This window comes from Electrona antarctica (assembly GCF_951216825.1).
Source record: "Electrona antarctica genome assembly, chromosome: 13".
Taxonomy (NCBI): domain Eukaryota; kingdom Metazoa; phylum Chordata; class Actinopteri; order Myctophiformes; family Myctophidae; genus Electrona; species Electrona antarctica.
In genome coordinates, this window is record NC_136794.1 from 44,540,884 (window position 1) to 44,568,588 (window position 27,705).

At 43.1% G+C, this 27,705-nt stretch overlaps 1 protein-coding gene across 1 annotated transcript; it reads right to left on the reverse strand.

The window, feature by feature from the left end:
- Positions 1–7,781: 7,781 nt before the first annotated feature.
- On the reverse strand, positions 7,782–10,731 carry LOC306935260 (uncharacterized protein). Its single transcript, XM_079518228.1, has 6 exons — positions 10,619–10,731; positions 10,332–10,492; positions 10,020–10,240; positions 9,579–9,726; positions 8,521–8,627; positions 7,782–8,037 (listed from the first exon to the last, which is right to left on the reverse strand). Exons 1-6 carry the CDS (start codon positions 10,719–10,721, stop codon positions 7,860–7,862), a joined length of 918 nt encoding a protein of 305 aa, XP_079374354.1. The 5' UTR covers positions 10,722–10,731; the 3' UTR covers positions 7,782–7,859.
- Between the last annotated feature and the right edge of the window lie 16,974 nt (positions 10,732–27,705).

Here is a 27,705-nt window from a genome sequence, read left to right on the forward strand (position 1 = left end):
CTCCCAACTTTGATCACTTTACTTTCATCTATGTGTGCAAGCTTCTCTAACTGTTGCTTCCATCTTTGACTGATTGGGTGCCATTTCCGTGGTTTTGATGACACACTGGCTATGGGATGGATATGTTGTGCTTTTGGTGACACAATGGCTACGGGGTGGATAGGTTGTGGTTTTGGTGACACACTGGCTACAGGGTGGATAGGTTGTGGTTGTGGTGACACACTGGCTACGGGGTGGATAGGTTGTGGTGTTGGTGACACACTGGCTACGGGGTGGATAGGTTGTGGTTGTGGTGACACACTGGCTACGGGGTGGATAGGTTGTGGTTTTGGTGACACACTGGCTACGGGGTGGATTGGTTGTGGTGTTGGTGACACGCTGGCTACGGGGTGGATAGGTTGTGGTTTTGGTGACACACTGGCTATGGGGTGGAAAGGTTGTGGTTTTGGTGACACACTGGCTACGGGGTGGATAGGTTGTGGTGTTGGTGACACACTGGCTACGGGGTGGATAGGTTGTGGTGTTGGTGACACACTGGCTACGGGGTGGATAGGTTGTGGTGTTGGTGACACACTGGCTACGGGGTGGATAGGTTGTGGTGTTGGTGACACACTGGCTACGGGGTGGATAGGTTGTGGTTGTGGTGACACACTGGCTACGGGGTGGATTGGTTGCACAACAGGAACCGTTGTTGGCTCATCTGCATCAACATGAACTTCATCTTTCAGGTCCTCTTGCTTTATTTTTTTTATCCTTCTCTTCTTCTTTTTGGTTCCTGACAGCTCTGTGTTGGCAGTTGTGGAAACATCACGCTCTGAGCTTGCCTTTTTTAGGCACTTGTTCAGTTTTTCCACTCTGTCATCCATGCACAATTCTGCATAATATGCAATTATATCCTCAGGCACATGATCTATTCCCACTGATGCAAAGATGTCAGTGGCATGTTCACATGGAAGCAGGTTTGCCAGTATGCCATATGTATCCATTCTCACGTCAAGGGGGTGCTCTTTCTTCACAAAAGGAACAATCGTTGTGACAAATGTAACCATGAGGTTCTGATTCCAGTCATCTTTAACTTCAGTTTTTTGTGCGATCAAATATAGTGTCATCAGAACTCTATGCTGTATTTCAGGAAATTGAGTGCTTGTGGAAAGGAGTTTCAGCAGCTTGGGGATCATAGACAGTGATACCTTACTGGATATCTCTTTCATTGCAATGAAAACTATACATAGACTTTGAAGAGCTACAACCTGTAAATTTTCGGTGTACATCTTTGAAAGACGCTTGTCTGCATTTTCAATGTAGAAGTTAATCTTGTCATTGTCCTTCAACCACTTAATACTTCTCTGACGATACTCTTCTTCTGGTGGTCCGGTTATAGAAAAGAGCATGTCAATCATGGTCAGATGGTACTGAGGATCCTCCTCCAGCATATAACGATCAAAAAAGCTGAAAACTTCTGTTGGTGTTTTCTGTTGCACAGCAATATTGATATCTATAAAACGTTTAATTTTAGAATAATAGTCACCGTCGCTCAATGAAAGCTCATGCATCATGTCAGATATTTTTAAATTTAAAATAACATGAGCAGGATGTTCATCAGAGAATTGTAGTATAAACCCTCCAGCTTTGACTAGGACTTTCACAATATCACCTCTCTTACTGATGGCAGCAACCTGAACTGGTGTCATAGAGCGGGGACCATTTGCAATGAAATTTGGATTTGCTCCTGCTTTAATCAGTTTGTGCACAAAATCAAGTGGTGTTTTGTAAAAGGGGGCATAATGCAGAGGGGTCCAGTTTTTCGTGGATAACTGATCTGTGTTTGCGCGCTCTTTCAGAAGGAATGCAAAAATGTCCTCCTTGTGAAATGCCACAGCAGCACTTAAAGGACATATATGACTGTTGAGCTCTTTGCATGGGTAAAGGCCATTGATGTCTTTGCCTCGGATTGATTTCTTGAACTTCTTGAGGTCACCACTCATAATGAGCTGTATTATGGGATGTGTTTCTGTTGGGACAGATGTGGTCCCTGGTGGAACCTCTCGGAGCTCATTATTCATGCTCTGTGCTACCGGATCCATTTCTTTGCTTCAGAATAGCTGTGGGTTGACAAAGAAAAAGTGTTCAATACATTTATTCAAACATGTATTATGTATTTAACTGAAGAAAGGTTTCGTTTTGGAAATGTAAGGTTGCTGTGTAATCATTGGTTGAAAGAAAGTAATTTACTCAAGTACTGAATATCATTTTGAGGCACTTGTTTCAATACTTCTACACCACTACATCAGAGGCAAATGTATTTACTGAGTTACTTATAGAGTTCACATTGTGAGCTTGTAGATCGGCTATGTTTGAAAGATGTTTGACCAAAAAAAAAGAAAAAAAAACTTTTGAAATGAGACATTCTGCAGAATGAGTCAGCTACTTTTACTTTTGATACCGTATGTAAGTACATTTTGATGACAATACATCTGTACTTTTGCTTGAATAAAAATTACTTTAGTATTTATTCATTGTAGTAGATACATAAAAAAACCTTTCCACCCTGAGTGTAATTGTTAAGGTTTAGGGCTGAAGGTCGCAGTTAACTATGAAACCTTGTGCTTTTTGTCACGTCACGTCACGTCACTCAAAATCCCCATACATTTTTGTAACTCATTTTGTCACGTCACTCACAATGATACCTGTCCATTCACTGATACCTGTCCATTTAAACTCAGACGGGCCAGCCCCAAAGTTAGTGCAGCCGCAGGTATATGGCAACAGGCCCTATACCTGGGCCCTCATCAAACCCTGTACACTCAAGACACTGTCACCCTTAGATCTCCATATATGGAGCTGACCTGTTCTGACATTCCATATGTTGATCTGACCTCATCAAACCCTGTACACTCAAGACACTGCCACCGCTGCCACCCTTAGATCTCCATATATGGAGCTGGCCTGTTCTGACATTCCATATGTTGATCTGACCTCATCAAACCCTGTACACTCAAGACACGCTCCATATATGGCCAGTACATGCGACCTCACCCTTTAGGGCAAGGTCGCTTCTCGCCCCCAGGCGTCTTACTGCATGGTCTTTTGAAGTTGTACTGAATTAAAATCACACCCGTGTGAACTGAGTGGTGCAACTCCCCTCTCTCTCTCTGTCATTAGCAGGCAACAGTGCAGCACTATCTCTCTCTCTCTGTTTCTGGCACAACAGTGCCACTTTTGCCCCTACTGGTACTCATAGTCACATAGTCACATACTTTAAGTGAACCAACACATAGGTTAACACTGACATTGCTGTTCCTTGGAGTGGTTGCACCACTCAAAAATATGTATCAGACCTGTCATAGTCACTCAAACCATTTGAGATATACAGTACAAAAATATTGTTCTTGTTCTGATGGTAGGAAGGAACGGGTTAAGTAAGGACGAGTGGAAACATGATTTCACAAATCAGCTCATACCATACAGTATCTGAGACATGAACATTTTTACAAAAGTATGTTCATAATAAACAAATGCAAGTCAAACCAACAGCTTTAAGAATAAGGTGGTACATTTAACTTACAGTTTCTGGGTATAATCTTGACAACACAACTCTTTCAAATCCACATGAACCAGATCTGTCTGTTGACTCATAAACCTGTCTGGTCACAACTTCATGAAAACAATGTTACTTACAGAAGTAGGACTTCCCACTTCCTCTTCCTTCTCTCTCTCTCTCTCTCTCTCTCTCTCTCTCTCTCTCTCTCTCTCTCTCTCTCTCTCTCTCTCTCTCTCTATCTCTTCTCTTCTAACTTTCACTATCCAGTAAACTAAGCTTGAATTCCCATGAAATAGAAAGTATGAAAAGTGTGTGTGTGTGTGTGCGTGTGCGTGTGCGTGTGCGTGCGTGTGCGTGCGTGCGCGCGCGGGTTGAAAGCGGCCAATCGGAGGCTGTCATGTGCTGTCATGTGCCCTGACACGTGACACCATCCAGATGTGAACATAGAGCATTGCACACACACCACACAGCATGCTGGAACTGAACAGTCTCTCTGCTTCTCTTCTCTCACTCTCCAGTGAAGCTAAAAGAAAACACAACATCCTGCTACGGATTTATAGTCTTCAGTTCCACAAGTGATGTCTGATGAAGACCTAAACACTGGAAACGTTGCCTTGTGAATTCATTTGTTAGAGAGCTACAATATCCAGAGTGTGGTTATTTTAACTTTTCATTGTTCTTTGTTAGAGAGCTACAATATCCAGAGTGTGGATATTTTAACTTTTCATTGTTCTTTGTTATAGAGCTACAATATCCAGAGTGTGGATATTTTAACTTTTCATTGTTCTTTGTTAGAGAGCTACAATCCAGAGTGTGGATATTTTAACTTGTCATTGTTCTTTGCATTGTTGTCCAGCACCTGGACGGCAGTGGCTCAGCGTAGAGGTTCAAGGTTCAAGTTTATTTAGTGTCCCCGAAGGGCAAATTGGGTTGCAGCATACACAGTACATTAAACAATGAAACAACAAATACAACAAACAGTACACATAGCAGATACCTAAAGTGCACATTAACCATTAAAGTGCAAGCGTTAAAGTGCTATGCAATAAGTGCACGTTGGCCATAGAAAGTGCATGTGCATACGCACAAGACCAATACAGTGCTCATCATAAGGTTCAGCAGCATTCAGTGTGCAAATAGAGACGGGACAAAGGAATATTTGTGCCTGGTGTGAGTGGCCGGTAGAGCAGCCAGATTTGAACCCTGAGGACCCCAGGTTTGATCCCTGTGGGCTCCCCCGATGGAAGTGTCCTTGAGCAAGACTCTCAACCCCTAATTTAACCCGATGTGCAGGGTTGGTGCCTTGCATGGTTTCCTCTGTCGCGCGCGCGTGTGCGTGCGTGCGTGCGTCGGTGCGTGTGTGCGTGCACTGTACGTGCGTGCATGCGGTCCGTCATTTATTTAAATGTTGGATACAGTGCTACGTTTGCCGTTTGGTATACTGTATTTGGTTTTAGCACTCCAATGAGAACCATTGCTGATGCCTCTTTTAATCATTGCATCGTTTTTGAACACTTGGTGTCTTCAGATTAACATCACTGGGTGTGTAATCAGAGGGTCACACACAGGTGCACTGATCAGATGGATGGACCAACAGGACCAATCAGGTTAGACACAGGATATGCAGACAGACAGACAGACAGACAGACAGACAGGAGAATAGAGAACTGATACTGGTAAGTTCCTTCATTCATTTCACCTGCTCAACAAACTGGACCTCCATTATGTCATGTCTCTGTGTCCTGCTGCGTCCTCCTCTGTTCTTGTCTGCACAACATCTAAACACCAGTGGAGAAACTCACAGAAGCTCAACAACAATGCTGTGGTTTCACTGTATACTTTGTATTAAAGCAGACGGCTCAGATATTCTAATAGTATATGTTTTAATAATTCTACTAAATAACTGAACTCTCCTGGTATCCCTGCTGCTTTGGCACATCATTATTTTTCCTTCAACAGAATAACAGATGCTACTTTACTATGCAGATTACTCACTAATCTAATTGTTTCTCGACCACAAATGTACAGAAAGGTACTTAGATATCAGGTCGTTAGATAAACACTAGGTTCCTTGTTTAGCTGCTATCCTATAGTTTATTTGAGGCACTATATTGTTCTCTGCATTCTATTTACCACTAGTACGTTACTATATTTACCTTGTTTATTGACTACAGTTCATGTTCACCTATTCTGATTTATCACTTCCAAGTGTCTGCTGGTTAAATTGTAATTGAATTGGACATTGTTCTTAAAACATGAAATAGTTTCCATAATAACCAACAACATAATACTGACTGATTGAAGTGACTTTCTATTCAGTAAAAAGGCATAAATCTCAGATGATCTAATATTATTTACTATTAATAGCAGACAAAACATCCACTGAAACAAAATCAGAGATTTATTTTTTCCATTTCTGGGCTCAAATATGAGCCAGCAGATGGCACTACAGGCCAAACTGAGGAAATAATCTGCTATGTTATGACTTTATATTTACTCATAATCACTGGTGGAAGGTAACTAAGTACATTTACTCAACTACTGTACTTAGGTATCTTTCCGATGAATTGAAAATGGAGGACCATGTTGTAAACAAGTCGTAGCAGTCCTCCGTATTGACTGGTTTTCGTTTGAAAGCTTGTACCCATTCTACATACTGTGAGATAAAAAAATAAATAAAAAGCTAGAGTTCTCAACAGGCCCGGAAATGAAGGCCCGGCCCTATACCTGGGCCCTCATCAAACCCTGTACAGTCAAGAGAATGTCCCCGCTGCCACCCTTAGATCTCCATGTATGGAGCTGACCTGTGATATTATGTTGATCTGACCTCATCAAACCCTGTACACTCAAGACATGCTCCTATTATTATTTTATTTATTTTTATTTTATTTTTATTTTTTAATAATGATAAAAAGTAAATGTTGGACGTACTGTAGCCTATAGCAGGTTTCCATCAGACAGCGTTCATATTTAATGTAGAGCATAATGACACAGTGTTTCCCAAACTGTGGGTCGGGACCCATTTGTGGGTCACAGACACATTTCTATGGGTCACACGACTTGAGTAAAAGAATCCCCTTTTATTTCCCTACATTTAAATTAAAAATATGTTTTTAAATTAAAAAAAAAGTAAAAAAAACAAAAAAGCAACAAGTAAAACAAACTAACAAACACATCTAATAAATTCCATAAATAAAAAAAAAATAATAATAATTAAGACGTAGTGAAAATAGCTGATCTACAAGCGTGCAACGCTGCACGAAGCAACGTGTAGATCTTCTCTTGTAGATCTGCTATTTTCACTATACGGGTCCGGGACAAACACTTTAGGGTCTCAACCTGTGAACCTCTGATCTGCATGACAGAGAGATATCTGTACACAACGTTAGTTATATTTCATATCATTCTGCTCTGCATGACAGTGAAGACAGAGAGATATCTGTACACAACGTTGGTTATATTTCATATCATTCTGCTCTGCATGACAGACAGTGAAGACAGAGAGATATCTGTACACAACGTTAGTTATATTTTATATCAATCTTTATTTAATTCAGTGCTGTACATATACAGTAAATGTGCTTCTAAGATTAGCCCATATAAAAACAACACATTTCATTAAGGCACAAAATTGTACAGAAATTATGTTTTGGCATAATTTAGCATCCATGCGTTTTCTCTCGTATGCTATTGGTCAATATAACCAGTTATAACCCTTTGGTTGGTAATACAAAAATAAAGTCTCAATTCAATGTCAATCAATGTTGTACAAATTAAATCAATATCAATAGACTGTATTGAATTAAATCAATCTCTTCATCTGTAAACAATCATATGAATTTAGCAGCTTTCAATCAATCATGTCATAACATTATCTATGTAACGGGTCCAGTTTTAACTTGAGATGTTTTAACTTGAGATCTACTTTTAAAATGACCAGTCCAGCTCTTCAAGATCTACCCACAAAAAAAAAGTTATCCCATTGCTAAAAATATGTAAAAAAAAGAAAAAAAAGAGAGATATACCTGACGGAAATATACCTGAACAACGGAGCTGCCGTTACACTGAATAATGCATTTTATTAACTGTACAATAATGGGAAGACATTGAGGGCTGTATATGAGCCTATAGACCCAAGGCAGAGTACTGATGAATAGTCTGTGTGGAAGTGTGGAGGCAAGTGGAGTGCTGGTAAGCACTCCACTTGTTTTGTGATTTTTGTTATATATTTCGAGGAATGTCATGTGTTCTACCTACACAGCCTTTGTGATCTACTGGTCTGGTAGATCGCGATCTACCTTATGGGCAACGCATTAAGTTACGACAGGGAGAGTTGGCCCACGGTGTCGTCCAGGCTGTGATTTGTGGACTTTGCTGGATAGAAGTCTTCCAGGGTGATCCGTGTGTTCCAGCCTTGGTTCAGAGTGAACTTGTAGACACTTACGATGAGAGCAGGAAACATCTCCATCAGGTCAATGTCAGCAGCAGCCTCAGCACTGTAAACACACACAGCAGTGACCACTGAACAGAGACAGAGTACAGCCATATATACACTCAGTTCAAAAGGCATAGCACCAATAAGAAGTCCTTGTGGTCTTGTTTCTATTTAGGTTGATGTGCAATCAATTCATAGACATGACATGAAGGGGGACAGCATGTAATTTTGTCGGACCAATGACTAGTCTGAACAACGTACTGCACCCGACATGAAGAGTATCAACAAAATTCAATATGATCACAGGAAGAATGAACACTGTAGGTACAGGAGGAAAGGGAACGGGGGAGGGTTATTGTTTCTATGTACACTTACAGTATATGACAACATTAATTTCTTGTAATTGTTGAATAAATATTTGAACATTTTCAGAAAACTTCAGGATTCAGGTCAGGATTTAGAAGATGTTTTTTAGAATCGACCTCAGGTCTTAATGGGTTAAGATAATGATTTTTGTGTTTTGTTGTGATCAAATTCAACGTACTGGTGCTGATGGAGATTGCGTATGAAGCGCAGCAGTCCAAACACATCATCATGGTAGGGAAACCTCTTCCTCCTGTTGTCCATCTCCTCAAACACCTCCTGTGGCAACTGGAAAAACACACAACTTCAACATGAAACGGACCTGTTGTCTAATATACACACATACACACCTGAACCCTACATGATTTAGTCTCTAATGGACACCTGAACCCTACATGATTTAGTCTCTAATGGACACACCTGAACCCCACATGATTTAGTTTCTAATGGACACAAAGACACACCTGAACCCAACATGATTTAGTCTCTAATGGACACACCTGAACCCCACATGATTTAGTCTCTAATGGACACACCTGAACCCCACGTGATTTAGTCTATAATGGACACACCTGAACCCTACATGATTTAGTCTCTAATGGACATATATGTGGACATATATATGTGCATATTATACCCAGTTACCACATTGTTACACCCCTATACACATGATTTAGTCTAATGGCCTACAGTATACACATGATTTAGTCTAATGGACTACAGTATACACATGATTTAGTCTAATGGACTACATTATACACATGATTTAGTCTAATGGACTACATTATACACATGATTTAGTCTAATGGACTACAGTATACATATGATTTAGTCTGAAAAAACACCTCTTCAGACCGTAGCATTTGCCCTAGCAAATATATATGCAAAGGCTCAACTCATGTAACTTAGATAGCATTTTATATAGACACAGCACTATATAGTATATATATATATGCATAGTTTCATTATATACTGTAGATATTCCACTGTTAGGTTCTTAGCTTACATATGATTCATGATGACTATTTTTATGTATATGATGTATTACCATGTTTTTTGTTCTTGCTTAATGTATGTCGCTCTGGATTAAGAGCGTCTGATAAATGCCTAAATTGTAATGGACATATAAGTGTATATTATACACATTATTTAGTGTAATGGACATATATGTGTATATTATACACATGATTTAGTTTAATGGACATATGTGTAAGTATATTATGAACATGATTTAGTCACCTTGTGTTTCATGGTGTGTTTCCATGTGCTGAACAGTCCCTCCTCAGCACACTGGTTCCACACAGCCATGACGTTGTGGCGCTCAGGGTTTTCATAGTGCTTGTCGATTTCCTTCTCATTCGCAACCTTTTGCAGGAAATCAATTCTCCTGGAAGAATTTACAAAACAAAGACATATTGTGCAAAAAAGAAAACATCATGTTGGTAGAAAACTTACTGTTGGATCAAAAGGTTTACTTTAAAACCATGTTTGGGGCATGATATTATTGTGAGCTTGTAGATGTGCTATTTATTTAATTTGCGCTGTTGAAACCAGAGCTTAAGAGAATAAAATGAGCTGTGGTTGTGATTATGCCATGATATGAAGTATTGATTAAAGATACTACTACTACTACTACTACTACTGTATGTGTAATGGAACATATGTACTTATTTCTAGTACGTTTTGTTTGTCCAGAAGTAGGGATGAGCCAAGCATTCCTCCACTTTAGGTCTTTTCTTTGGGTCTTCATGGATCATCCTCTCGATGAGATCCTTGGCAACCACATCCTGAACGTAATCCAGGTTGTAGATTCCGTCGTAGATGTTGGTTTCACATCTAAAGTCATCACCGAAGGGATGGTGTCCTCCAGATAGGATGTAATACATCAACATCCCAGCCACCTGAAAAAAAGAGCATGGAAATGAATTGCATCATTTTTATATTGTTCTCATTTATTTAATTGTTCTCAGTCAGATTTTCCTTTTTATTAACCTGGATATCAGCACTTCTTTTAGCAATATCACTGTGAGCGGGTATCGTCTCCTTTGCCTTCCAGCATCTCGTTCCTGCATTGATTGTGTGGAGGGTTGTTCGTCCTTCCTGCAATCGTCTGCTTATTCCAAAATCTGCTAATCTTGCTTTATTTTTAACATCTATAAAGCAAATTGTGTAGATCAATACAATAAACAGTGTTTACTATTTATGGAAATTACATGAATTGTATGTTGTTTCATTCTCTGAAACTGTAGGATATGCTCTTAATCTATTCTGTATCTTACCAATCAAGACATTCTGGGGCTTGATATCCCGGTGGAGAATTTGAGGATACTGACAATGAAGAACATTTAAGCTATTGAGAACCTGCTTTGCAAGACCCTTCATTTCACCAAGGCTGTCTTCAGTGAAGTTACATTTAATGTATTCTTCCAGTGTGTATTCACATAACTGAAGACCAAGGTATCCATAGTGCTCATCCTCTGCATAGTCGACATATCGTACAATCGAAGGATCATCAAGCTCTGGAAGACGTAAAAATACTTCCTCATTCTTCAGCACATCGCAGTTGGATATGGGCATCCTCTTAACTGCAACTTCAGTGCCGTCATGTCTTAACCCCAAGAAGACCTCGGTTCCATCACTTCCCTTTGCAATGCGGAATTCATTATCTTTCACAAACACAAGACTCCCAACTTTGATCACTTTACTTTCATCTATGTCTGCAAGCTTCTCTAACTGTTGCTTCCATCTTTGACTGATTGGGTGCCATTTCCGTGGTTTTGATGACACACTGGCTATGGGATGGATAGGTTGTGCTTTTGGTGACACACTGGCTACAGGGTGGATAGGTTGTAGTTTTGGTGACACACTGGCTACGGGGTGGATAGGTTGTGGTGTTGGTGACACACTGGCTTCGGGGTGGATAGGTTGTGGTTTTGGTGACACACTGGCTTCGGGGTGGATAGGTTGTGGTGTTGGTGACACACTGGCTACGGGGTGGATTGGTTGTGGTGTTGGTGACACACTGGCTACGGGGTAGATAGGTTGTGGTGTTGGTGACACACTGGCTACGGGGTGGATAGGTTGTGGTTGTGGTGACTCACTGGCTACGGGGTGGATAGGTTGTGGTTGTGGTGACACACTGGCTACGGGGTGGATAGGTTGTGGTTGTGGTGACACACTGGCTACGGGGTGGATAGGTTGTGGTGTTGGTGACACACTGGCTACGGGGTGGATAGGTTGTGGTGTTGGTGACACACTGGCTACGGGGTGGATAGGTTGTGGTTTTGGTGACACACTGGGTACGGGGTGGATTGGTTGTGGTGTTGGTGACACGCTGGCTACGGGGTGGATTGTTTGTGGTGTTGGTGACACACTGGCTACGGGGTGGATTGGTTGTGGTGTTGGTGACACGCTGGCTACGGGGTGGATTGGTTGTGGTGTTGGTGACACACTGGCTACGGGGTGGATTGGTTGTGGTGTTGGTGACACACTGGCTACGGGGTGGATTGGTTGTGGTGTTGGTGACACGCTGGCTACGGGGTGGATTGGTTGTGGTGTTGGTGACACGCTGGCTACGGGGTGGATTGGTTGTGGTGTTGGTGACACGCTGGCTACGGGGTGGATAGGTTGTGGTGTTGGTGACACACTGGCTACGGGGTGGATAGGTTGTGGTGTTGGTGACACACTGGCTACGGGGTGGATAGGTTGTGGTTGTGGTGACACACTGGCTACGGGGTGGATTGGTTGTGGTGTTGGTGACACACTGGCTACGGGGTGGATAGGTTGTGGTGTTGGTGACACACTGGCTACGGGGTGGATTGGTTGTGGTGTTGGTGACACACTGGCTACGGGGTGGATAGGTTGTGGTGTTGGTGACACACTGGCTACGGGGTGGATAGGTTGTGGTTGTGGTGACACACTGGCTACGGGGTGGATTGGTTGCACAACAGGAACCGTTGTTGGCTCATCTGCATCAACATGAACTTCATCTTTCAGGTCCTCTTGCTTTATTTTTTTTATCCTTCTCTTCTTCTTTTTGGTTCCTGACAGCTCTGTGTTGGCAGTTGTGGAAACATCACGCTCTGAGCTTGCCTTTTTTAGGCACTTGTTCAGTTTTTTCAGTCTGTCATCCATGCACAATTCTGCATAATATGCAATTATATCCTCAGGCACATGATCTATTCCCACTGATGCAAAGATGTCAGTGGCATGTTCACATGGAAGCAGGTTTGCCAGTATGCCATATGTAATCATTCTCACGTCAAGGGGGTGCTCTTTCTTCACAAAAGGAACAATCGTTGTGACCAATGTAACCATGAGGTTCTGATTCCAGTCATCTTTAACTTCAGTTTTTTGTACGATCATATGTAGAGTTAGCAGAACTCTATATTCTGGAGTGCTCGTGGAAAGGAGTTTCAGCAGCTTGGGGATCATAGACAGTGATACCTCACTGGGTATCTCTTCCATTGCGCAGACAACTATAGATAAACTTTTAACAACTTCAACCTGTGTGGGTACATTGACAATTTTTGAAAGAAGCTTGTCTGCATTTTCAAGGTAGTAGATAATCTTGTCATTGTCCATCAACCACTTAACACTTCTCTGACGATACTCTTCTTCTCGTGGTCCGGTAAGAAAAAAGAGTATGTTAATCATGGTCAGATGGGTCTGAGGATCCTCCTCCAGCATGTAACGATCAAACATGCTGAAAACTTCTGTTGGTGTTTTCTGTTGCATAGCAATATGGAGATCTATAAAACGTTTAATTTTAGAATAATAGTCATCGTCGCTCAATGAAAGCTCATGCATCATGTCAGATATTTTTAAATTTAAAATAACATGAGCAGGATGTTCATTAAATAATGGTTGTATAATCCCTCCAGCTTTGACTAGGACTTTCACAATATCACCTCTCTTACTGATGGCAGCAACCTGAATTGGTGTCATAGTGCGTGGACCTTTTGCAAAAGCATTTGGATTTGCTCCTGCATTAATCAGTTTGTGCACAAAATCAAGTGGTGTTTTGTAATAAGAGGCATAATGCAGAGGGTTCAAGTTTTTTGTGGATAACTGATCTGGCTTTGCACGCTCTTTCAGAAGGAATGCAAAAATGTCCTCCTTGTGAAATGCCACAGCAGCACTTAAAGGACATATATGACTGTTGAGCTCTTTGCATGGGTAAAGGCCATTGATGTCTTTGCCTCCGATTGATTTCTTGAACTTCTTGAGGTCGCCACTCCTAATGAGCTGTATTATGGGATGTGTTGTTGGGGCAGATGTGGTCCCTGGTGGAACCTCTCGGAGCTCATTATCCATGCTCTGTGCTACCGGATCCATTTCTTTGCTTCAGAATAGCTGTGGGTGGACGAAGAAAAACGTTTTCAATACATTCATTCAAACATGTATTATGTATTTAACTGAAGAAAGGTTCCGTTTTAGAAATGTAAGGTTGTTGTGTAATCATTGGTTGAAAGAAAGTAAGTACATTTACTCAAGTACCGAATACCATTTTGAGGCACTTGTTTCAATACTTTATATACTTCTACTCCACTACATCAGAGGCAAATGTATTTACTGAGTTACTTATAGAGTTCACATTGTGAGCTTGTAGATCGGCTATGTTTGATAGATGTTTGACAAAAAAAGAGAAAAAAAACCTTTTGAAATGAGACCTTCTGCAGAATGAGTCAGCTACTTTTACTTTTGATATGTTAAGTACATTTTGATGACAATACATCTGTACTTTTGCTTGAATAAAATGTTCAATACATGATTTATTACTTTCTTAATAAGATTTTCTTCATTGTAGTAGATACATGAAAAACTGAGTGGTGTAATATAGCCTGTCTGACGTAATGAAATCATGTCTGACGTAATGAAATCACACCCGGGTGAACAGGGTGAACATAGCAACCATGCTCATTTTTTCTGCACAGACTAACAAAGCCAGTTGTAGGAGTGGTTTACACCACTCAAGTGAACAGGGTGAACATAGCAACCATGCTCATTTTTTCTGCACTAACAAAGCCAGTTGTAGGAGTGGTTTACACCACTCAAAAAGCCAGTTGTAGGAGTGGTTTACACCACTCAAAAATACATTACATTATATACATTTTTGTCACTCATTTTGTCACGTCACTCACAATGATAGCTGTCCATTCACTGATACCTGTCCATTTAAACTCAGACTTGCCCCAAAGTTATTTGTGCAGCCGCAGGTATATGGCAACAGGCCCTATACCTGGGCCCTCATCAAACCCTGTACACTCAAGACACTGCCACCCTTAGATTTCCATATATGGAGCTGACCTGTTCTGACATTCCATATGTTGATCTGACCTCATCAAACCCTGTACACTCAAGACACTGCCACCGCTGCCACCCTTAGATCTCCATATATGGAGCTGACCTGTTCTGACATTCCATATGTTGATCTGACCTCATCAAACCCTGTACACTCAAGACACGCTCCATATATGGCCAGTACACGCGACCTCACCCTTTAGGGCAAGGTTGCTTCTCGCCCCCAGGCGTCTTACTGGTCTTTTGAAGTTGTACTTGAATTAAAATCACACCCGTGTGAACTGAGTGGTGCAACTCCCCTCCAGGGTTTCTGGCACAACAGCGCCACTTTTGCCCCTACTGGTACTCATAGTCACATAGTCACATACTGTAGGTGAACCAACACACGGACATTGCTGTTCCTTGGAGTGGTTGCACCACTCAAAAATATGTATCAGACCTGTCATAGTCACTCAAACCATTTGAGATATACAGTACAAAAATATTTTTCTTGTTCTGATGGTAGGAAGGAAGGGGTTAAGTAAGGACGAGTGGAAACATGATTTCACAAATCAGCTCATACCATACAGTATCTGAGACATGAACATTTTTGCAAAAATATGTTCATAATAAACAAATACAAGTCAAACCAACAGCTTTAAGAATAAGGTGGTACATTTAACTTACAGTTTCTGGGTATAATCTTGACAACACGACTCTTTCAAATCCACATGAACCAGATATGTCTGTTGACTCATAAACCTGTCTGGTCACAACCTCATGAAAACAATGTTACTTACAGTAGTAGGACTTCCCACTTCCTCTTCCTTCTCTCTCTCTCTCTCTCTCTCTCTCTCTCTCTCTCTCTCTCTCTCTCTTTCTCTTCTATTCTCTTCTAACTTTCACTATCCAGTAAACTAAGCTTGAATTCCCATGAAATAAAAAAAAAAGTAAAAAAAGTATGAAAATTACTTTACTGTGTGTGTGCGTGCGTGCGTGCGTGCGTGTGCGTGTGCGTGTGCGTGCGCGTGCGTGAGTGTTGAAAGCGGCCAATCAGAGGCTGTCATGTGCTGTCATGTGCCCTGACACGTGACACCATCCAGATGTGAACATAGAGCATTACACACACACCACACAACATGCTGGAACTGAACAGTCTCTCTGCTTCTCTTCTCTCACTCTCCAGACAAGCTAAAAGAAAACACATCATCCTGCTACGGATTTATAGTCTTCAGTTCCACAAGTGATGTCTGATGAAGATCTTAAACACTGGAAACGGAGCTGGAGCTACAATATCCAGAGTGTGGATATTTTAGGGTGCGTACGGAAATGCGCACCAGGAATGTGGTCAGTTTGTTTAGTGTGGTGGGCGGTGACGTCACAGAGTGCGTTCAGTGTGCCTTATTTACGAACGACCACACAGCTGTGATGCATTCACACCGGACAACGCCAGCTTCAGGGTGCACTGAATAAACGAACGACAAGAGAGCACACCAGTGCGTTCAGGGCGCATTTCCGAACGCACCCTTAGTGTCCCCGAAGGGCAAATAGGGTTGCAGCCTAGACAGTACATTTAACAATGAAACAACAAATACAACAAACAGTACACATAGCAGATACCAAAAGTACAGTAAAGTGCACGTTAACCATTAAAGTGCAAGCGTTAAAGTGCTATGCAATAAGTGCACGTTGGCCATAGAAAGTGCATGTGCATACGCATGAGACCAATACAGTGCTCATCATAAGGTTCAGCAGCATTCAGTGTGCAAATAGAAACGGGACAAAGGAATAGGAGCAGCCAGATGTGAACCCTGAGGACCTCAGGTTTGATCCCTGTGGGCTCCCCCGATCGAAGTGTCCTTGAGCAAGACTCTCAACCCCTAATTTAACCCAATTGTTATGGAAATAATATATGTCCATCCTGGTGAATGTATATCTTAGAAGTTTATTCAGAAGAACAGCAACAAGCAAACAACATCTACTAGTCTAGCAGGCTTAGCCTGCATCACTCCAACTTTCTCTCTCAGTACATCTCTCTCTCGTCGTCTCCATCCCACTAGCCTCCCCAGCTTCTCCGTAGGTCCTCTCTTATACCCCAGAAGCAGGTCCACACCTTCACAAAGGTACAATACAATACAGACGCCCTGACTGTCTTGGCTGTCGCCCCCCTCCTGAGACAGGAGGTGTGACATGGTCTTTTACATACAGCTTGATCAAAGGGTTGATTGGATTAAGACAGGCTTTCAGGCCAAGGTGTTGTTGCTCACAGACACGACCAGACAGACTAGCATGGAACAATATACTATATAGATTTGAGTTCATATTTCCCACAACAATGTGCAGGGTTGGTGCCTTGCATGGTTTCCACTGTCACGCGCGCGTATGTGTGCGTGCGTGCGTGCGCACGCCTGTGTGCGTGCGTGCGTCGGTGCGTGTGTGCGTGCACTGTACGTGCGTGCATGCGGTCCGTCATTTATTTAAATGTTTGGATGTGCTACGTTTGCCGTTTGGTATACTGTTTTTGGGTTTAGCACTGAGAACCATTGCTGATGCCTCTTTTAATCATTTCATTGTTTTTGAACACTTGGTGGCTTCAGATTAACATCACTGGGTGTGTAATCAGAGGGTCACACACAGGTGCACTGATCAGATGGATGGACCAACAGGACCAATCAGGTTAGACACAGGATATGGAGACAGACAGACAGACAGACAGACAGACAGACAGACAGACAGACAGACAGACAGGCAGACAGACAGACAGACAGACAGACAGACAGACAGACAGACAGACAGACAGAATAGAGAACTGATACTGGTAAGTTCCTTCATTCATTTCAACTGCTCAACAAACTGGACCTCCATTATGTCATGTCTCTGTGTCCTGCTGCGTCCTCCTCTGTTCTTGTCTGCACAACATCTAAACGCCAGTGGAGAAACTCACAGAAGCTCAACAACAATACTGTGGTTTCACTGTATACTTTCTTTTAAAGCAGACAGCTCAGATATTCTAATAGTATATGTTTTAATAATTCTACTAAATAACGGAACTCTCCTTGTATCCCTGCTGCTTTGGCACATCATTGTTTCCTTCAACAGAATAACAGATGCTAGTTTACTATGCAGATTACTCAATAATCTAATTGTTTCTCGACCACAAATGTACAGAAAGGTACTTAGATATCAGGTCGTTAGATATTAGTTAGTTATTTGTGCAGCCGCAGGTATATGGCAACAGGCCCTATACCTGGGCCCTCATCAAACCCTGTACACTCAAGACACTGGCACCGCTGCCACCCTTAGATCTCCATATATGGAGCTGACCTGTTCTGACATTCCATATGTTGATCTGACCTCATCAAACCCTGTACACTCAAGACACTGCCACTGCTGCCACCCTTAGATCTCCATATATGGAGCTGACCTGTTCTGACATTCCATATGTTGATCTGACCTCATCAAACCCTGTACACTCAAGACACGCTCCATATATGGACAGTACACGCGACCTCACCCTTTACGGCAAGGTCGCTTCTCGCCCCCACGCGTCTTACTGCATGGTCTTTTTAATTCAATCACGGGTGTGATTGAATTAAAATCACACCCGTGTGAACTGAGTGGTGCAACTCCCCTCTCCCCTTGAGATATACAGTACAAAAATATTGTTCTTGTTCTGATGGTAGGAAGGAAGGGGTTAAGTAAGGACGAGTGGAAACATGATTTCACAAATCAGCTCATACCATACAGTATCTGAGACATGAACATTTTTGCAAACATATGTTCATAATAATAAACAAATACTACAAGTCAAACCAACAGCTTTAAGAATAAGGTGGTACATTTAACTTACAGTTTCTGGGTATAATCTTGACAACACGACTCTTTCAAATCCACATGAACCAGATCTGTCTGTTGACTCACAAGCAGTGGCTCAGCGGTAGAGGTTCAAGGTTCAAGTTTGTTCAGGGTGTGTTCGGAAATGCGCACCGGGAAAGTGGTCAGTTTGTTTAGGGTCGCTCAGTGCGGGCACTCGGCACACCCGGTGCGCAGCGCACTGGATTTTCGAACGACAACGCACCGAGTGCACTGAATAAACGAACGACAAGAGAGCACACCAGTAAATTAAGGGCGCATTTCCGAACGCACCCTTAGTGTCCCCGAAGGGCAAATAGGGTTGCAGCATAGACAGTACATTAAACAATGAAACAACAAATACAACAAACAGTACACATAGCAGATACCAAAAGTACAGTAAAGTGCACATTAACCATTAAAGTGCAAGCGTTAAAGTGCTATGCAATAAGTGCACGTTGGCCATAGAAAGTGCATGTGCATACGCACAAGACCAATACAGTGCTCATCATAAGGTTCAGCAGCATTCAGTGTGCAAATAGAGACGGGGTGGCCGGTAGAGCAGCCAGATGTGAACCCTGAGGACCCCAGGTTCGATCCCTGTGGGCTCCCCCGATCGAAGTGTCCTTGAACAAGACTCTCAACCCCTAATTTACCCCGATGTGCAGCGTTGGTGCCGTGTGTGTGTGTCGTGTGTGTGTGTGTGTGTGTGTGTGTGTGTGCGCGCGCGCGCGTGTGTGTGCGTGTGTGTGTGTGTGTGTGTGTGTGTGTGTGTTTATTTAAAATTTTGGATGTGCTACGTTTGGTATACTGTATTTGGGTTTAGCACTCCAATGAGAACCATTGCTGATGCACAACCTCTTTTTCTCATTTCATTGTTTTTGAACACTTGGTGGCTTCATATTGACACTGGGTGTGTAATCAGAGGGTCACACACAGGTGCACTGATCAGATGGATGGACCAACAGGACCAATCAGGTTAGACACTAGGACAAATAAAGAGGATAGAGGACGGAGGTGCGGCCCGGTCTCAACAACAGTTGAGAATTAAACAGCAGTCACCCTTCCCTTTTCAAATGTTTTATATCATCCACAGCACTTGAATGAACAGTATCCATGTTTCTTTGTCATTTCACAAAAATAAAAGTTTGACACATGTACTAAAGAACATGGAAAATCCACAAAAGAAAATATACAAAAACATTAACATTTAGTAAATGTACTTGTCCTTTATCTTTCAGTCTGTTATACACAACATTTTTTCCAGTTATGAAATTGATATACTTTTTAAAATAAAAACAAAATCAACTTTGTACTATTCTCTTTTTTTGATATCCTTTTTATTATTTCAGTCCAGGGTCAGCAACTCTCATGCACCTCTAGCACCTCAGCTGGAACACTCCATCATCGCAGTTCCTGTTTACACTGAGCATGTGCAAACCTCCCGCAGGAGACCGGGCCGCACCTCCGTGCTCTATCCTCTTTATTTGTCCTAGGTTAGACACAGGATATGGAGAGACAGACAGACAGACAGACGGACGGACGGCCCTATACCTGGGCCCACATCAAACCCTGTACAGTCAAGAGAATGTCCCCGCTGCCACCCTTAGATCTCCATGTATGGAGCTGACCTGTTATGATATAATGTTGATCTGACCTCATCAAACCCTGTACACTCAAGACATGCTCCTTATTTGGCCAGTACAGAATTCATTCCATGTTGTTCTGACCCCGGGCCCATGCCAAAGCTCCAGCGCTCGCCCGGCAGTCTGCCGCCAACGAGGCGGATGCGTGCACGCGACCTCGCCCTTCTCGCCCTCAGGCGTCTTACTGATATAGATATGCTACTGTATGTTCACTATTTATTTAATTTTATTTCGTTTTTAATAATGATAAAAAGTAAATGTTGGACGTACTTTAGGCCTATAGCAGGTTTCCATCAGAGTAAATGTGTTGGACGTACTGCAGGCCTATAGCAGGTTTCTATCAGACGTACTGTAGCCTATAGCAGGTTTCTATCAGTAAATGTGTTGGAGGTATTGATTGATTGATTGAAAAATGTATTAACAGTTTGCAGAATTACAGTACATTTCAAGCACAAACTCAATACAAAGGCTGTTAACTGTGAGTGGACGACCCAATTAAGCATTACACTTGTTTCCAATAGGGTCCACAATGTTCAATTCATCAAAAACATTTAGAGACGTACAAATAGACACTTCTATATAGACAAAGGACAGAACAGGAATTCATCATAAAGGAGGTAAAAAGGGAAAAGAAACATATACAGTGAGGGGGAAAAAGGGGTGGGCGGTGGGGGGGATTCACATTCAGCTCCGTTCATCACTGTAGCCTATAGCAGGTTTCCATCAGAGTAAATGTGTTGGACGTACTGCAGGCCTATAGCAGGTTTCCATCAGAGTAAATGTGTTGGACGTACTGTAGCCTATAGCAGGTTTCTATCAGAGTAAATGTGTTGGACGTACTGTAGCCTATAGCAGGTTTCCATCAGAGTAAATGTGTTGGACGTACTGCAGGCCTATAACAGGTTTCTATCAGAGTAAATGTGTTGGACGTACTGTAGCCTATAGCAGGTTTCCATCAGAGTAAATGTGTTGGACGTACTGTAGCCTATAGCAGGTTTCTATCAGAGTAAATGTGTTGGACGTACTGTAGCCTATAGCAGGTTTCCATCAGAGTAAATGTGTTGGACGTACTGTAGGCCTATAACAGGTTTCCATCAGAGTAAATGTGTTGGACGTACTGTAGCCTATAGCAGGTTTCTATCAGAGTAAATGTGTTGGACGTACTGTAGCCTATAGCAGGTTTCTATCAGAGTAAATGTGTTGGACGTACTGTAGCCTATAGCAGGTTTCCATCAGAGTAAATGTGTTGGACGTACTGCAGGCCTATAACAGGTTTCCATCAGAGTAAATGTGTTGGACATACTGTAGCCTATAGCAGGTTTCCATCAGAGTAAATGTTGGATGTACTGCAGGCCTATAGCAGGTTTCCATCAGAGTAAATGTGTTGGACGTACTGTAGCCTATAGCAGGTTTCCATCAGAGTAAATGTGTTGGACGTACTGTAGCCTATAGCAGGTTTCCATCAGAGTAAATGTGTTGGACGTACTGTAGCCTATAGCAGGTTTCCATCAGAGTAAATGTGTTGGACGTACTGCAGGCCTATAGCAGGTTTCCATCAGAGTAATGTGTTGGACGTACTGTAGCCTATAGCAGGTTTCCATCAGAGTAAATGTGTTGGACGTACTGTAGCCTATAGCAGGTTTCCATCAGAGTAAATGTGTTGGACGTACTGTAGCCTATAGCAGGTTTCTATCAGTAAATGTGTTGGACGTACTGCAGGCCTATAGCAGGTTTCTATCAGTAAATGTGTTGGACGTACTGTAGCCTATAGCAGGTTTCCATCAGAGTAAATGTGTTGGACGTACTGTAGCCTATAGCAGGTTTCCATCAGAGTAATGTGTTGGACGTACTGTAGCCTATAGCAGGTTTCCATCAGAGTAAATGTGTTGGACGTATTGTAGCCTATAGCAGGTTTCCATCAGAGTAAATGTGTTGGACGTACTGTAGCCTATAGCAGGTTTCCATCAGACAGCGTTCATATTTAATGTAGAGCATAGTGACACACAGTGTTTCCCAAACTGTGGGTCGGGACCCATTTGTGGGTCACAGACACATTTCTATGGGTCACACAACTAGAGTAAAACAAAATCCCATTTTATTTTCCTACATTTAAATTAAAAAAGTTAAAAAACAAAAAAGCAATATAGCCTACATTTTAAAACAAACTAACAAACACGTCTAATAAATTCCATAAATAAAATAATAATATTAATAATTAAGAAGTAGTGATAACAGCTGATCTACAAGCGTGCACCGCTGCACGAAGCAACGTGTTGCACTCTTGTAGATCTGCTATTTTCACTATACGGGTCCGGGACAAACACTTTAGGGTCTCAACCTGTGAACCTCTGATCTGCATTACAGAGAGATATCTGTACACAACGTTAGTTATATTTCATATCATTCTGCTCTGCATGACAGACAGTGAAGACAGAGAGATATCTGTACACAACCTTATTTAGATTTTATATCATTCTTTATTTAATTCAGTGCTGTACATATACAGTAAATGTGCTTTTAAGATTAGCCCATATAAAAACAACACATTTCATTAAGGCACAAAATTGTACAGAAATTATGTTTTGGCATCATTTGGCGTCCATGCGTTTTCTCTCTTATGCTATTGGTCAATATAACCAGTTATAACCCTTTGGTTGGTAATACAAAAATAAAGTCTCAATTCAATATCAATCAATATTGTACAAATTAAATCAATATCAATAGAGTATTAAATTAAATCAATCTCTTCATCTGTAAACAATCATATATGAATTTAGCAGCTTTCAATCAATCATGTCATAAAATTATCTATGCTGGGTCCAGGGGTGGCCAGTTATGGAGCTATTATTGCGCCAAAAGGTTTGATCGTTTAACAGAAACTGTTCCATCGAAAAAAAAAAAATTGAAGTTGAAAAGTAAAAATGTAACCTGAAAGTATCTTATTTTTTTTCTTGAACTTAAAAAACCCCTGAAAGTCTCTTATTTTTTTTCTTGAACTTGAAAAATACCAAGATTTATTCAAAAGTTATTTTTTGTATTCAAAAGTTTTTTTCAGTTTAATTTTTAACTTTAATATACATTTAGATTTTTGAGTATATATATTTTTTTTCAGTTTCAGATTATTTTTTTTTCATTCAGATCTTTTTTTTTCATTCAGATCTTATTTTTACAGATTCAAATCATATTTTTTTGGTTTCAGGTGTGTTTTTTTTTCGCTTCTCACTTTGCTCACTTTCAGGTGCCAAAAAGTTTCAGATTTCTTTTGGCACAGATCTTGCTTGGGGGTGCGGCCTCAACCCTCCTGCCCCGTGATGTCATCAACCTGCATCCAGGAAATGTAGTTTAGAACAACTCTATGGTTTAGAAGCATAATGGTACCTACAGTTCAGGCAATACTAATAGTACTACTACTACTACTACTACTACTACTACTACTAGGCATAATAATAATAATAATAATAATAATAATAATAATAATAATAATAATAATAATAATAATAATAATAATAATAATAATAATAATTTATAATAATAAACACAACCCGTTCCACTGCACGCACGCACGCACACACGCACGCACGCATGCACACAGGGCGCAGCAATACAGTACAGTACAGCACAGTATGGTACAGTGCGGCACAGTATAGTATAGTACAGTACGGTACAGTATTGCACAGTACAGCACAGTACAGTACAGTCTGCTACAGCACAGTACAGCACGGTACAGTACAGTACGGTACAGTATATTGTACAGTACAGCACTGTACAGTACAGTAGCATACAGTACAGTACAGTACAGTACAGTAGTGTGGTACGGTACGGTATGGTACAGTACAGTATGGCACAGTACAGTATGGCACAATACAGTACAGCAGCGGTTCTCAACGTTTTTGGCCGGGGACCCCCGGAAATGCTTTGGCAATGTCTCGGGACCCCCCGCCCTCTCCCGACCCCCAATATAAATTGACTGCTACAATAACCTTAATAATAAATAAATATTGAAACCAGATATAATCATTAGGGAAGGTGTATGCATGTACTATGTGTACTATATGTAAACTCTTCATTTCCACTTTCCAGCCATTCAGTTGGAGGAACATATTGTAGTAGAACTAGAATTATTTTTTAAATCATTTGGGGACCCCCCAAAATAATTTGGTGACCCCCCGAGGGGTCGCGACCCACGGGTTGAGAACCCCATGCAGTACAGTACAGTAAATGGATCCATTTGTACACTCTCATAATTACAGACCCATAAGGGTCCATTTGGTTCCAAACTAGCTGGGGACCCTCTGGAACTCCCTCAAGGACCCTTGGGGGTCCCCAGACCCCACTCTAGGAACCACTGGTCTAAGCCCTATTTCCAGCAAGACATATAATTGAGTACAGTTGAGTAGGCCTACATGCATGCACGTATACGCACACACAGTCACTCACATGCACATGCATACATATAAGCCTGTATCACTCTAGCGCTACGCCATGCCATCCAGGTGGCCAGTGTACTGTTCCATACAGTACTGCCTCCCCAGTGTCCCCCCAGTGCCTCCCCAGTGTCCCCCCAATGTCTGCCCAGGGCCTCCCTAGTGACACCCAGGGCTGGACTGGCCACAGGTCATACCGGGCATTTTCCCGGTGGGCCGCGACCGTAGGGGGCCGCCATGATAAAAAAAATAAAAAATAAAGTACAGGCAGGCAGGCAGGCCAATAGGCGGCAGGCCACCAGGAAAGGTCCGGGCGTGCTGCCATTCTGCCAGTACTATCATGATAATTTCACTGTACCTGTATCAGTGAGTGACAAATAAACCCTCTACAAAGGGTTGTGTAGTTGTCTGTTGGTTTGTATCCAGGGCCGGTTCTAGGCATAAGCGGTATAAGCGGTCGCTTAGGGCCACAACCACTGAGGGGGCCACATCACAGGGAGAAGATTTTATTTTATTTTTTTTAATGTATCCCCTATCCCATACATGGGCTACTGGCGGCCTTGAGGGATGTTTATACCATCCCTCTACACTGGGGGCGCTGTTTATACCATCCCTCTACACTGGAGGTGCTGTTTATACCATCCCTCCCCACTGGGGACGCTGTTTATACCAGTCAGTCTGTCATACCATCCCTCCCCACTGGGGACGCTGTTTATACCAGTCAGTCTGTCATACCATCCCTCCCCACTGGGGACGCTGTTTATACCAGTCTCTCTGTCATACCATCCCTCCCCACTGGGGGGCACTGTTTATACCAGTCAGTCTGTCATACCACCCCTCCCCACTGGGGGCACTGTTTATACCAGTCAGTCTGTCATACCATCCCTCCCCACTGGGGGCGCTGTTTATACCAGTCTCTCTGTCATACCATCCCTCCCCACTGGGGACGCTGTTTATACCAGTCAGTCTGTCATACTATCCCTCCCCACTGGGGGCGCTGTTTATACCATCCCTCTACACTGGGGGTGCTGTTTATACCATCCCTCCCCACTGGGGACGCTGTTTATACCAGTCTCTCTGTCATACCATCCCTCCCCACTGGGGGCACTGTTTATACCAGTCAGTCTGTCATTCCATCCCTCCCCACTGGGGGCACTGTTTATACCAGTCAGTCTGTCATACCATCCCTCCACACTGGGCCCCCACATGTGGCCCCCACCTTCACCTAATGCGGCCCGCAGGTTAATATCAACTGGCGGCCTGAGGGCCACATGTGGCCCCCACCTTCACCTAATGCGGCCCGCAGGTTGATATCAACTGGCGGCCTGAGGGCCACATGTGGCCCCCACCTTCACCTAATGCGGCCCGCAGGTTAATATCAACTGGCGGCCTGAGGGCCACATGTGGCCCCCACCTTCACCTAATGCGGCCCGCAGGTTAATATCAACTGGCGGCCTGATCTAACCTCTTAATTTTGATCTCAAAGTGCACCAGATTGAAGCATTTTCATGGCAAATTTACAGATTTTTCTGGACCCCGGGGGGGGTAGCGCCCCCCCTGACCCCCCCCCCCCCCCCCCGGCGGTGCAGTGCAGTGGGGGGGGGCACATAATATTGTGTTGCTTAGGGCCACTAAACGCCTAGAACTGGCACTGTTTGTATCATTTATGTTGTTCTGTAAAAGTGGTGGTATTAGGGCTTGTTTGTGTGTGTGCCTCGACGGAGTGGGTGGTAGAGTTTCTGCTATCTGCGCGCTGGTTGTGGTGGGCTGGTCTGGGCCAAATTCACGCGAAAATGACCGGGCCGAATTTTTGTCCCAGTCCAGCCCTGGTGACACCCCAGTGCCCCCCCATGGCCGCTTCGGGGGGGGGGGGGGGGGCAAAAAAAAACCTCTGTCCCAACTCTGTATGCCCAGTGTTCCCCCAGTGCCTCCCCAGTGTCCCCCCCAGTGCCTCCCCAGTACCTCCCCAATGTCTGCCCAGGGCCTCCCTAGTGCCTCCCCAGTGTCCCCCCAGTGCCTCCTCAGTGTCCCCCCAGTGCCTCCCCAGTGTCCCCCCAGTGCCTCCCCAGTACCTCCCCAATGTCTGCCCAGGGCCTCCCTAGTGCCTCCCCAGTGTCCCCCCAGTGCCTCCCCAGTGTCCCCCCAATGTCTGCCCAGGGCCTCCCTAGTGACTCCCCAGTGCCTCCCCAGTGTCTCCCCAGTGTCCCCCCAGTGTCTCCCCAGTGCCCAGTGTCACCCAGTGCCTCCACAGTGCCTCCCCAGTGTCTCCCCAGTGCCCCCCCAGTGCCTCCACAGAGCCTCCCCAGTGCCTCCCCAGTGTCTCCCCAGTGCCCAGTGTCCCCTCAGTGCCTCCCCAGTGTCCCACAGTTCCTCCCCAGTACCTCCCCAGTGTCTCCCCAGTGCCCAGTGTCACCCCAGTGCCTCCCCAGTGTCCCCACAGTGCCTCCCCAGTGTCCCACCAGTGCCTCCACAGTACCTCCCCAATGTCTGCCCAGGGCCTCCCCAGTGCCTCCCCAGTGTCTCCCCAGTGTCCCCCCAGTGCCTCCCCAGTGTCTCCCCAGTGCTCAGTGTCCCCCCCAGTGCTAACTAAAATGTTAGCATGTTGCATGCTGAAAATAGCAGATCTACAAGCCCACAACGTGTCGCGCTGCGACGCGTTGTGAGCTTGTAGATCGGCTATTTTCACCAAGTGAAAAAACTGTCATTACGACGGCATCAAGGCCCGCCAAAATACATTTTGTTCGACTAAATCAACTGTAGATTTAGTCGACTAAAATCTAATGATATTTAGTCGACTAAAACTAGACTAACACTAAACCATTCCAGGTGACTAAAATGTGACTAAAACTAAATTAAAACTATTCAAGAGACTATGACTAAAACTAAAATCAAAATTTGCTGCCAAAAACAATACTGTACTGTACTGTACTGTACTGTACTGTACTGTACTGTACTGTACTGTACTGTACTGCACTGCACTGTACTGTACTGCGCCATGCTGTGCTGTGCCGTACTGTACTGGGCTGTGCTGTACTGTACTGTACAATACTGTACTGTACCGTGCTGTAGCAGATTGTACTGTACTGTGCTGTACAATACTGTACCGCACTGTACTATACTGTGCCGCACTGTACCATACTGTACTGCTGCGCCCTGTGTGTG